Source organism: Chenopodium quinoa, unplaced genomic scaffold, assembly GCF_001683475.1.
Source record: "Chenopodium quinoa cultivar QQ74 unplaced genomic scaffold, ASM168347v1, whole genome shotgun sequence".
NCBI lineage: Eukaryota > Viridiplantae > Streptophyta > Magnoliopsida > Caryophyllales > Amaranthaceae > Chenopodium > Chenopodium quinoa.
Window position 1 is genome coordinate 2,636,714 of NW_018745540.1, and position 12,197 is coordinate 2,648,910.

The 12,197-nt window shown below is 33.0% G+C and overlaps 1 protein-coding gene across 1 annotated transcript; it reads left to right on the plus strand.

Annotated features, from left to right (window-relative positions):
* The first annotated feature begins 5,360 nt into the window (after positions 1-5,360).
* LOC110716022 lies at positions 5,361-11,541 on the plus strand. Its single transcript, XM_021894655.1, has 7 exons — positions 5,361-5,597; positions 7,419-8,417; positions 8,523-8,604; positions 9,626-9,692; positions 10,172-10,360; positions 10,456-10,516; positions 11,106-11,541. The coding sequence occupies exons 2-7, from the start codon at positions 7,652-7,654 to the stop codon at positions 11,276-11,278; spliced, it is 1,338 nt and encodes a 445-aa protein (XP_021750347.1). The 5' UTR covers positions 5,361-5,597; positions 7,419-7,651; the 3' UTR covers positions 11,279-11,541.
* Positions 11,542-12,197: the final 656 nt, after the last annotated feature.

Below are 12,197 nucleotides of genomic sequence, written 5' to 3' on the forward strand. Positions count from 1 at the left end.
ACCCAATTTGATTGGAAGTCAGATTTTGTACGGATCTTATCTTCTGAAAAGCATCGCGCAGCGATGGAAATATCGCACAGCGATTCTTATAAGCATCGCGACGCGATGGATCCATCGTCACGTGATGAAAGGCGTTTTACTCCGAGTCGGATTCTGACTCTTTTTCTGATCTTTTTCTCTCGTTTTTCCCAATAAATAGGGTTGTTTTCCTCCGTTTTCATTCACCAACAATCATCATCAAGCTATAAGCTTCTCTCTCTCTCTTTCTTAGCCTTAGCCTAAACACATCACACACCATACGACCTTTGCGAGACTTGAATACTCCAAGCCCTTCTCGTAGTTGCCTTCGACCTCGACGTGAAAGGTTGATATTTCTGAGGGTTTGGTCCCTAATCTATATTTCAATTCTTATTTGATTTATTTGGTTTGATTTAATCTTTCTTGAAGTTACTAACGCGTGTATTGTTTTAATACAAAAAGATACGAAGCATCAAAGTGAGTAGATTTACTATCTTTATTCCTTACTTTTGATATAGAAATCATGCTTAGAATATTATTTTAATTTCTAGTATCATAAGATAATTTGGACGACCGGTGAGGATCCCTTTTAATCTTGTTGTTAATTGAAGTGATTACGATATTTAAAATTATGTGTTGCATTAACATTCAACCAATTTAGCCTAATATTAGTTTGGAGCAAATTGAATCTTTGTATTGTGTGCCTTTGAGATCGCAGGAATGCTTTTCACAATAAGAATCGAGTAGAGGCCAATACGGGCGAATGTGTAACACCCCCAAATCTCCCTCTACGGAAATACTAGTATAATACTTATAATTATACCATAAAGATAGACTTAGGTGCATTACCGTCGCGTGATTACGCAAGGCTACTCAAAATACTTAACTCAATAACAAACTTGCAGCGGAAAACCCAACTCTTCTTTTATTAATACTTATAAAATAGTAATAACCATTGTCATGAGTACTCAAAAATAGAAACAAAGACTAACATTCCTAACTAGGTGAAAAATGTCGCAGGACTCCCAAATGCTCATTTATTGACTCCATCTGAAAATAGTCAACATTGCTTACCATTAAGGTAAACAGGGCGAACCAAAACAAATAGGAAATACAGATTAACAAAATATGCCAAGTACGACAAGTGCAAGATAAGTAAACTCAATTTATTTGCAAACATGCTTTTAAAACCAATTATGAAATTCCAATAATTAATTCAATAACTCAAACTTCATAATTCAAAACCAATTCTCAAAATTCTCAAAACAATTCCAAAAACTCAATAATAATTTGAATAATAATTCAAGTGATAAAAACCAATTCCTTTTTAAAAACCCAATTCCTCTCCTAAGTGTGCACACCCCCCAAGGTAGTATCCTTATATTGAAAGGCTATTCTTGAGGAAAGACTACGTCATACAAAGTCCATAGTCTTCAATGAATCCGCATAGTGGGATTAATATAATAATCATGCTTGTAAAGCTTTTAATAAATAATTCAATAATTCTCATGAAATTCCTCTTTTGAATAAAATCGAACTTTATAATAGAATAACTCAAAAACTCCTTTTGTATTTAATTCAACAAGCTTTTTAAAATCAAACCTTTTTAAAAAAAACTCTTTAAATCAATCTAACATGCTTTTAAAAACCAAATTCCTTTAGGCATAATAAATAATTTCAAACCATTCAAAATAAGATAGACATCCATTCTCAAACATATTTATTAAAATATGAATTCTCAAGGTTAATTTTTAAATCATAATTCAAAATAATTTAATTAAAATCACACAAACATGCTTAACTCAACAATTTTGAAGGTATCTAGCCACCTAAACGTACCTTAATTCTGAATCTCAATCAATACTTCGCTCTTTCAAAGTTCAATCACGAATACACCTTGCAATTAACATAACCATAAGGTTATCACAACATCCTTAGACATAAACCCAAATCTAATGTGCATGGATTATAAAACACTTTTAAAAAAAAAATTAATATAAAATTATAGCTTTGAAATAGGTATTTATATTTTAGAAAACTAACATGAAGAAAATAAAGGAATAGGATTAAACAGAATTGAATTTGCGTTGAAAAGAATAGGCAGAACTTGCAAAGCCTATAACTCCTTCAATATAACTCCGAATTGGGTGATTCTGAGCCTAACCTCAAGGATGTTTTAAAAGGAACAATTTTCCATGAAATAGAAAAACCCCAAAACTTACCAGAAGTGCCCGAAAATTGGCTCCAAATATATACGGGCTGATTTTCTTTTAGAAAAGAGGAAAAGAAAAGTAGGAAAAGGTTGAGGGAAAAGAATAGTAAGAGAGAAGAAGAGAATTGAGTTATGGGGTGAAGAATATGAGAGGTATGAGGGGGTTTTATAGGCTCATGAATGAAAGAATTAAGGTAAGATTTTGTAGGAAGAATTATGGTAAATGTAGTTTAAGGAATTACTTGGAAAAGAGAGTTTAAGAATTAAGGAAGGTTTAGTTTATGGTGATTAAGAAATAAAGAATTAAGGTAAGTAGCTTGATCATGAAATGGAAGATGGAAAGTGAGCTTGCTTGGAGAATAATCAAGAAGGATTTAAGGCAATTAAATTGTATGATCAAATGTTTGTGAGATGGAAAATAGGAATTAATTAAATAAGGAAATTTAAAGAAGATATTTAAAATACAAAACAACTAAAATAATTAAACCAAAATTAGCATAAGGTGGCCGAAAATATTGAGCATATTCATGCTCATATTTTCGGACCTCATTGCTTAGTTTTAGGAAATATTTTGCTAGATTTTAAGGATTAAAAATGATTGTGTAAATAATATATTTTGTAGAAAATAATTAATTAGAAAAATACCAACTTTAAACTAATTAATTAAACATGAAAAATCAGATTTTCTATACCTAGAAAATCCAAAACTCCTAGCTTAATTAAATAGATTTTCGGCCCTTTTAAAATAAATAAGAAAGATATAATTTTTTCTTGATTAAAATATCCGAAATATATATATATATATATATATATATATATATATATATATATATATCGGTTTTTGAAATAAAATAAATGGATAATAAATCTTATATAAAATCAAAATAATAATTAAGTTTTAAAAATGTTTTTGGCTCCAAAATTCAAATAGAAAATAATCTACTGAAATACCCATTTTAGAAAATTATTAATAATTAATTAATTAGAAAATGCGTCTCAATAATACGGGGTATTATAGAATGTGACTCTATGACTCACTTTGTACCATCATCCCCAATCCTCCTTTCGTGGTTCCGAACCATATGGAGTTAGTAATCTTATGGATTATGAACGGGGTGTAACTTTCACGGATCAATCGTTGTTGCCTATATCGTGTCCCTTATTCGTGGTTGCCTTAAATGATCCGTGAACAGTTTACAAGTTCGTTAAAAACTTGTTGGCGGCTCCCTACTTTCCTTGACCCTAATCGTATAATGTCAATTCCCAGTTCTTATGATTGCCAAGCATATTCACACATGCTTAATTAGGCGCGATTCGAATGACGCCTACAGAGAGAAAGAGATATTACATGTGAAATAGGAAAATGTTGTAGAGTTGGTCAAAATCAGCCTGGCCCGTTGGCCCGACTCGATTTTGGGCGGTTTTTTAGGCCCAAAATTGGAGCCCGGCCCGACCCGATTTTTTATTTTTTGGGGCGGCCTTGGGAAAAGGTTTTATGCCGTTTTAGTTGTTTTTTAGCCCGGCCCGAAAATGACCCAAAAAGCTCACACGACCCGTCCATTTTTGGCGAATTTGGGCACAGTTTTCGGCCCGAGAAGTGGGCTAATTTCTCGGCTTCGTCCCGGCCCAAACCCGGCTTGGGCTGCCCAATGATCACCTTTAAAATGTTGTAATTTTTTTAAAACTTTCTAAAATGATAATTGTTGTAATATTTGTGGAATGGAGGAAGTATTATATAATTGTTAATCAAGGATTATCTTAAAATATGATACTTATAAAGTTATAATTAATATTCTTTTCTTTTCTTTACAAATGCCAAAATTTTGATATTAATAGTTATATTATATTAGCAGTGGTGGGATTATAAGCTCAATTTTGATGCCATATGCTCTTTAATGGTAGTAATGTAATGGTACCCACTTATTTGGTTCGTAAATTATAAAAACTTTTGTTGAGTTTTATAGAACAAATAACACTATTTTGCATAACATGTGATTATTTTCAAACAATTATTTTAAACATCGAATGTTTCTCTTAAAAATATTTTAACTTGTATAAAATATATTTATAGAACAAATTTGCAATAACTACACAATTTTTGTAGCCATTACAATGTTTATATCACAACCTTTTGTTATTTTCTAATTGATAAGTGTAATATCTTATATGTGGTTGGTCATACGGTGTGCCAGCCATCATGAGGTTTACTTCGTTAGTGTTAGGGGTTATTTTGTCAGTATTATAGGGGTTATCCGGTTCGGTCAGTGTTATATGAGTTACTTTGTTCTCTATAAGCGACCACATGTTGTGACCCGCACACAACTTGCGTTGTTTCCAATATCTATTTGATACTCTATATTAATCTAATATATATATATATATATATAAAGTAGGCATTTTTGGAGAGCATTCGGAGCACCACGTAAAAAATATACTTATTTCGACCAATAAGAAGAAAGATTTGTATTTTATTTTTGAATTAAAAAATTATGTCGCCACCTAGATAAAAGTAACGAATTAGATTTGATATATCTAAAATTTTAATGCCACGTATATACTTAATGTATGGATGGCTTTGGTTATTTTTGGAGATGGTGAAAAAATTCCAATGCATAGATTTGATTTTATATTGCAACAATTTTTCATTTATTGGTAAATATATTGATTTATTTTATATAAATGTAAAGATTTAATTTATATCAATTTCAGTTTGGCTAATATTTCACGGTTCAATTTAGGTTAGTTGTGGATGAGGTTGGTGATTCTATCGAAATAAAAGATATGGTAAAAATGAATAATGATTTAGGATTTAAATTATTAAAAATTTATCATTTCACATTAAAGATTTTATATAACGGAAAAAATATCATATTTACAATTTATTTATATTTAAAAAATTCATTATAAATTATAGTAAAAATAAATAAATATTAAACTTTTGTAATTTTTTCTGAATTAATTAAATACAATAAATAAAATAATTTAAAATCTTAAAGGTAAAAACCGTGCATCGCACGCGCTTTCATCTAATTTATTAATAATTTATGGAACAAACAAATAGAGGCGAAACCCACCCTAAATAAACTCGTAAGATCTTGTCAAAATGAAGGACGAATCTTCATCAATTTATTTCCATTGACACAACACACAACTCTCAAAGATACATTTTATCCTTAAAATATTTCTTGGTTATTATATGTCTGAAATGCCTACTATATCTTCTTTCTATGTTTTCTTTTAATTTCCCTCCAAAGCTTTCCACTTTTACGTTTCACCTCTCTCTCTATCTCCGCCATTAAAGCTTTCTCTGAGCTCTCCATTGACGCAGCTTCTGAGCTTTCTCTCTTCCATTGAAACAGCTTCTGAGGTACAATGTTTCTTTTTTTCTTTTTAAATTATCGAATATCAATTTCACATTCTAGGGTTTAATTTCTCATTATCGTTAATTATTCGTCAATTTAGGGTTCTATTAAGGTAAATTGTTGAACTAATGGTTATAATTACTGAGGTTATGAAAGATTATGATGAGAGATTTTACTGCTGGATTTTTGCTATGTGTAATTTACGTTGAAATTTTAAGCAAGAAGAGTTTTATGTGATTTTGGATTTTTAGTTTGATGTATGAGTCAAACTTTGATTCTAATGTGTTGCATGTAATGAGCCTAATCGAGTTCACGAGCTGAGCTTGGGTTTTGAGGAATTTGTGGTTTGTTGTGGTTCGAGCTCGAGCCAAGCCTGCCTTAATCCCATTGAGCTCTGGCCGAGCCTGCCTTAATCCCATTGAGCTCTAGCCGGGCCTGCATTTTCGCCCCCTGATGAACCGTCTTAATTACCCGTAAATTGCTTATGAGAGTGTAGATTAGATTGTGTTTGTTTTCCAAATAAACCCTTGGTGAAACCATAGTAACACAATGTTGATGAAACCATAGTGAATCCTTTATTATAGAGGGATGGGGCAATGTGGCTATTAATTCTTGGCAGAGAGTGTTATTGTTTCGAATTAGACTCAGAAATCAAAATCTACTCTGCTGAATAAGATGAATTCTTTTACTACAAACAGAATTTCCGTATTCAAATGTGGTTTGGTAGTTCTTGCATGTGTTTGATTTGTGTGGAGCCAGGAGGTTTTTTAAGGTTTGTAGAATTCATTGCTATTTCTTGCTAAATTATATCTCTACTTTGGTTTGTATGGATTTTAGAGCAGTATATACAGCCATAGATTGGTGCCTATGTTGCTTATCATTGCATTTGTCCTGCTCCTTGAACTAATTCTAATTCTAATTCTAAGTAATTCTAAGTAGTATTCCTTCTTCCAATGCATAATTGAGACCTAATGCTAGTTATGCCACCCTCTAGGAATTGTTATCTAAACGGTGGTAGAGAGCCGAGGACTTGTGTGTCTTCATACAGAGTGTTTTGAGTTTTCTTTGTCCTGGGAGAAAGGCATATCAAGTTTGTGTAAGCTCTCAAGCTGTTAAAAATATTCTTCATCCCTAAGTAAAGACTCGTCCAAACTCCAATTACAAAACTTTCAGGGTCTATTTCTCTACCTAATTGTCGATGTTCTTGCATGACTGCAATGCACAGCCTTGTTAATCATGCTCGATCATGATTGGTGCCATCCAGACTGTATATTACAGACAGTCTATCCAATTTGAACTGTCCAAGTTTTACTATGACCAAAATACATATCCCTGCTTTTTGGTTAAAATTTTTAAAAATTCAGCAACAGGTGCTATTTTTTAAAATCTGAAAAACGTTTTACGTTTTTAGTGGTCAAGGTCAACCTTGTTAGAACTTAAATGATGTTAACTTATTTGTGATTGATAGCGTACTGTTTGATGTACTTCGGTTTTTTGACACTCTTCAATGCTTGGGCTATGGACCGGATATTTGTGCATCAAAACACAAGTGCTTATGTAAAGGTATTGTGATAAAAAGAACATGGATATGTAACTATTGCTATATATAAAAAAAAAAAAATAGAAAAAAAAAAAAAAGAAGAAGAACATATCCCATGTTGTTCATCTTAAAGTCATGTTATTTTACATTAGCAATTGTGTTCTTCAGGTGCACTAAATTTGTGCTTTACTCTAGCTTTTTTGTAACTCTGTAGAAGTGGTGAGTTGCACATATTGGAATAGAATGATAACCTGATTTTTTATTTCTGGTATCCTAATCTTAACAGGGCTCATGTAAATTGGAAGAGGAAATTGACAGCACTGGTGAAGAGGAAAATGTTCTTATCCTGAGAGGGAGAGAGACAACTTTATGCAACGAATGATACTATACCCATTCCAAGTTGCATAATTTGAGACTTGGAAGAACATTAGAAATATTTTAGAGCTGGCTCCAACTCTTTATTTTTCAGTCAATATACTAGTAAGGGCAGATGTTGGAACTGCCCAAGCTATTGGACAAATGGGCCCTTTGATGAAAAAGGAGATGGAAGTGTCATGCAAGGTGACAAAGATGGCAATGCATAATGTAGAGAGCCATAACTTTCCTGTTTACAAACAAACTGAGAAAGGCTATACGTCTTGTCTAAAGAAAAAAAGTTATTGCTCAACTCATTGCCTTTCACTAGGGAAATGTAAGCAATTGAATGGTACCCTCCAAGGACTAGGACCAACCAAAGAATTTAATTTGAAAACATCACAAGCTTTTGCTTCTGAGGAATTGATGCAATTGCCTTCCTCGGACTCTAAAGTGGACCAAAAGGCTCCAATAAATTCTTGTGAAGGTGGCTTTGTTGTTTTGGAAGCTTCTCTTGGGACTTCAGACAAGCGACATGAAGATGTTGATTCATTATCAATGAGCTCTAATAGGATAACCAATTCTAAAAGTGATGCTTCCAGTGAGTCAGTTGTCTTGTTAGAGAATCCGATAGCCATCTCAGGAGCTGGATCTTTCTCCCAGAAACATGAAATGCAGCCGTCATTGCTTGAAAGCCTCAATGGACATGAGCTTTCTTTATCAAATCTGAATGTTAATGATCCTTTCTCTCTGGCTAATGTCAGTCGAAATAGTAGCATATTGCATTTATTAAATTATTTTCCACAAAAAGCTCCCACTTTTAGCTCAAGAAAGAAGCTTCTTATTCTTGATATCAATGGCATATTGGCAGATATAGTTTATCCTCCTCCCAAGGGCTACAAGGCAGACACTAAAATTGCAGGACGGGCAGGTTTGTATTGATGCTTAGTTACCTTTTCCACCTTTGTGGTCAACTGCTTGTTATATGCATTCAGCTCAGCTGAATATGTGCTTTGTTTGCTGCTTATTTGTGCAGTTTTCACTAGACCCTTCTGCTCTGATTTCTTGAAATTTTGCCTTGAGAGATTCAATGTGGCAATATGGTCATCAAGATCAAGGTAAATACATTATATTTAATACTTCATAGAATTCCACCACACACCCCCTCCCCTCCTACCTTGAAAAAAAAATGAAGGCCTTCTTCTTTATGGACATCATCACCCTTAACACCAGAGATGGAGCTTGGGATTGTGTCTGAAAATTGGAGCCTTAGGTCAAGCTTTTAAAAGGCCCTATATTTCCTTGCTGCAATCTTTTGATTTGAGCTTCATTACACTCTTTACCATAAAAATTCTTTTTAAAAAAATATTTTCTCTTTGAGAACAAAAAAAAAAAAAAAAAAAAAAAAAAAAAAAAAAAAAAAAAACCCACTTGTTTTGAATGGTTTGGATCCAGGAAATAAAATAATATGCAAAGCTAATAATGAAACTGAAATGGACTAATGGGGTCGTAAAGTTGATAGCAACTATAATGATGAGAATGGCTCAAAAAATTTCCTTACCTACGACTTTCTTTGTTCCAAATAGTTAAGTCGATAATGGATTTCAAAATAATTAAGGGGACAATATAAAATGTGTTTGCAAGTTATTGTTTATTTTTGCAAATCCTCATTTTATGTTTATAAATGAGGTAGTTAATACATTAAAGATGAGCAACTTTCAGAGCTTCAGAAAATTTTAATAACTTATTATCAATGTAATTTAAGATTTGGGACATCAAAGGACTGAAATGTTGGGAGTTTATAACGATAACTGAATATTTTGATCCGGAGCACCCAAGTTAAATGAATAAGACTATTGTTGAATCAATGTGAACATTTGATAACCATGATAAAAAGAGAAGAGATAAGAAAGAAGACTCTGAAACCATATACGTATTGTATGTGCATCAAAATTGTTGCCCCTATGTCACTTGAGTAATGTACATTGATATTGCAAATATAGTTCATTTGATTTAGATCTCTGCGTAGTGATCTGAGTCACTTAGGGTTTCCAATGGAATTGATTGTATCTTGTATAAATCAAATTTCTCCATTGTACTCATTAAGTTCATGTATAACAATGTTTTTTCAATTTGCAGGAAAATTATCGATAGATTACTTAACTACTTGATAGGAGATATGAAAGACAAATTGATTTTCTGCTGGGTAAGTAATTATCCCTTTTTTTTTTTTTTTATATTGTCAGCAATGATTGGAAAATAATTTACCAGAGCTCAATGTGCAAAGCCTAGAAACCTAGAATAGTGCACAAATTAGTAGCCTCACATATTAGGTTGAAGATCCCTGGAAAGCAAGCTATAAGATAGGGAAAGCATGCAAGTTGCTTTGTTCGAAAGGACCTGATGCTCGGTCTTGCAGAAAGTAGAGTAGTATTTGTTGGTCAAAAATCAAAATGCTGGCTTGCATGACTTTGTTACTTGTTTTTTGAATATTAATGTAACTGTAGTTTTCTGGACAAATCAATATAGTTCATAGACGTGTCATAGATTGGGTTGATTTCATTTTAAAAAAGATTTTCAACTAAAATAATTTTTCTTGTCTTTATATTATTGAAATGGATGCTTGGACAGTCATTGGTGCATGTCTATGAGCTTCAAAATCTCAATGCGTTGCTTATATTGCAGGATTTATCGTATTGCACTGCGTCAAACTTTAGAACCCTGGAGAATAAACATAAGGCATTGGTTTTCAAAGAGCTTAGAAAAGTCTGGGAGAGTTATGATGACCCTGACCTTCCATGGAAGAAAGGTGAATTCAATGAATCAAATACATTACTGCTGGATGATACTCCTTACAAGGCATTGCTCAATCCTGTAAGTCGATCACCATTTCTACTGAATGTTTGGTAGATGTGACCTTGATAAGTTCTTGCATTAACCTTTCTTCTAAACATGTGATTCTTGCACAGCCTCATACTGCTATTTTCCCATACTCTTATGACTACAAAGATGGTGCAGATGATGCGATTGGTATGACTCATCTGCTCCTTTGTTAATCTTACCTTAACTATCTTATTCTGGGTTAATATTATGCATGTTGCTTAAAAGTATGCATAGATTTTATATTTTTGCAATATTGTCCTGGTCACATCCATTATACCATTATTTTGGCAAAATTGGCTTAAACACCCTAAATTATAGCTTGGGTGCAGCCAACACCCCGAACTTTGACTAGTTACTAGAACACCACCAACTATTGATTTAGGTGCAACGCGTGTCATCAATTACCCTTTATTTTCCAAAAATATCTCAGTTTAAGTGCCCAAAAATACCCATTAATGTCACTCATTGCACTCAAATCAACAGTTGGTGGTGTTTCAGCTACTAGTCAATGTTCGGAGTGTTTGCTGCACCCAAGCTATAGTTCAGAGTGTCCTTTGGTAACTATTACTCTATTAGCTTATTATGGGTATGATGAAGTGTCAAGTGAATAATGCATTGGTCATGTTTCTGAACTTTCTGTAGCATAATTCTGAATTAGATTTAGCAAAAGTTAAACTAATTTTCAATTGGGAAGGTTTTAAATTTGCATCCTGAGCATAGAATAATGCAATTACAGGTCCAGGAGGGATCATTCGAGAATATCTGGAAGAACTAGCTATGGCTGACAATGTACAGGAATATATAGAGCAACATCCATTTGGTCAGAGCGCTATCACTGAAAGAAGTTTGTCCTGGCAATTCTATGACAAAGTTATCAAAGGACAGAGTGCAGTGGCAGCCGGGGGTTAACCTGTTCTATCTTTTGGTTGTTCAATATCGAATTGAATTTTAAATATACCTCACCTCATTCAAGAAATTTTGCTTCTGTTCATATCTTGCCTGATGTGTTTATATTCTGCACCTCACTTTTCTTTTGTTGCAATGTAACAAAACACCATTTATATAGGAAGCAGGCTGAAATATAAATTATTTTTGAAACCAATTTAATCGACTACTCCATACTACTCCCTACTTCCTCTCAAAAAAAAAAAAAAAAAAAAAAAAAAAAAAAACAAAAAACAAAAAAAAAAAGATTGAAAAGAAAAGAAAACATACTACTTTCTACTGGGATCAAAGAGCTTTTGCATTCGGTGTAACTACAGTAAGGTATATAGTGTCAGGCTGAAGAGTAAGAGTGACCACTTCCAGGCTCTGGGATTGTAAATACTCCGTTATTAATTAATTTATTTATTTATTTATTTTATTTATTTTTTTATTTTATTTATTTATTTTTTTTTTTGACAAAGAGTCATTAAATGATGATTACAACCTAAACTAAGTAAAGAAAGCAAGATTACACGATAGAACATTGGGGGTCGGACCATACAACTTCTTACGATTAGGAAACAAGTATACCCGTTGGGACATGATGCTATTCTTTTAGAGCCGCTTATCCTGCAAAACAAAGAGTTAGTAAAAAACGTGGGAGATCTACTTTGCAAAGTGGCATATTTCCTTCTAGACCTGGGACAGGGAGACGAGACAAAACCTAACAATATTTCAGAGCAGGAAGTTGTTGGGTGAACGGAAGTCTACAGAGGGGAAGAAACCGGCGTAATTGGTAGGAGTGTCGACGTAGCTTCGCATGATGACTCGTGACTTGCCATACCTATGGTTGGATCTTCTAGCATCAAATCTGGAGTTGTTTCACACCTAACGTGCCCTTTTA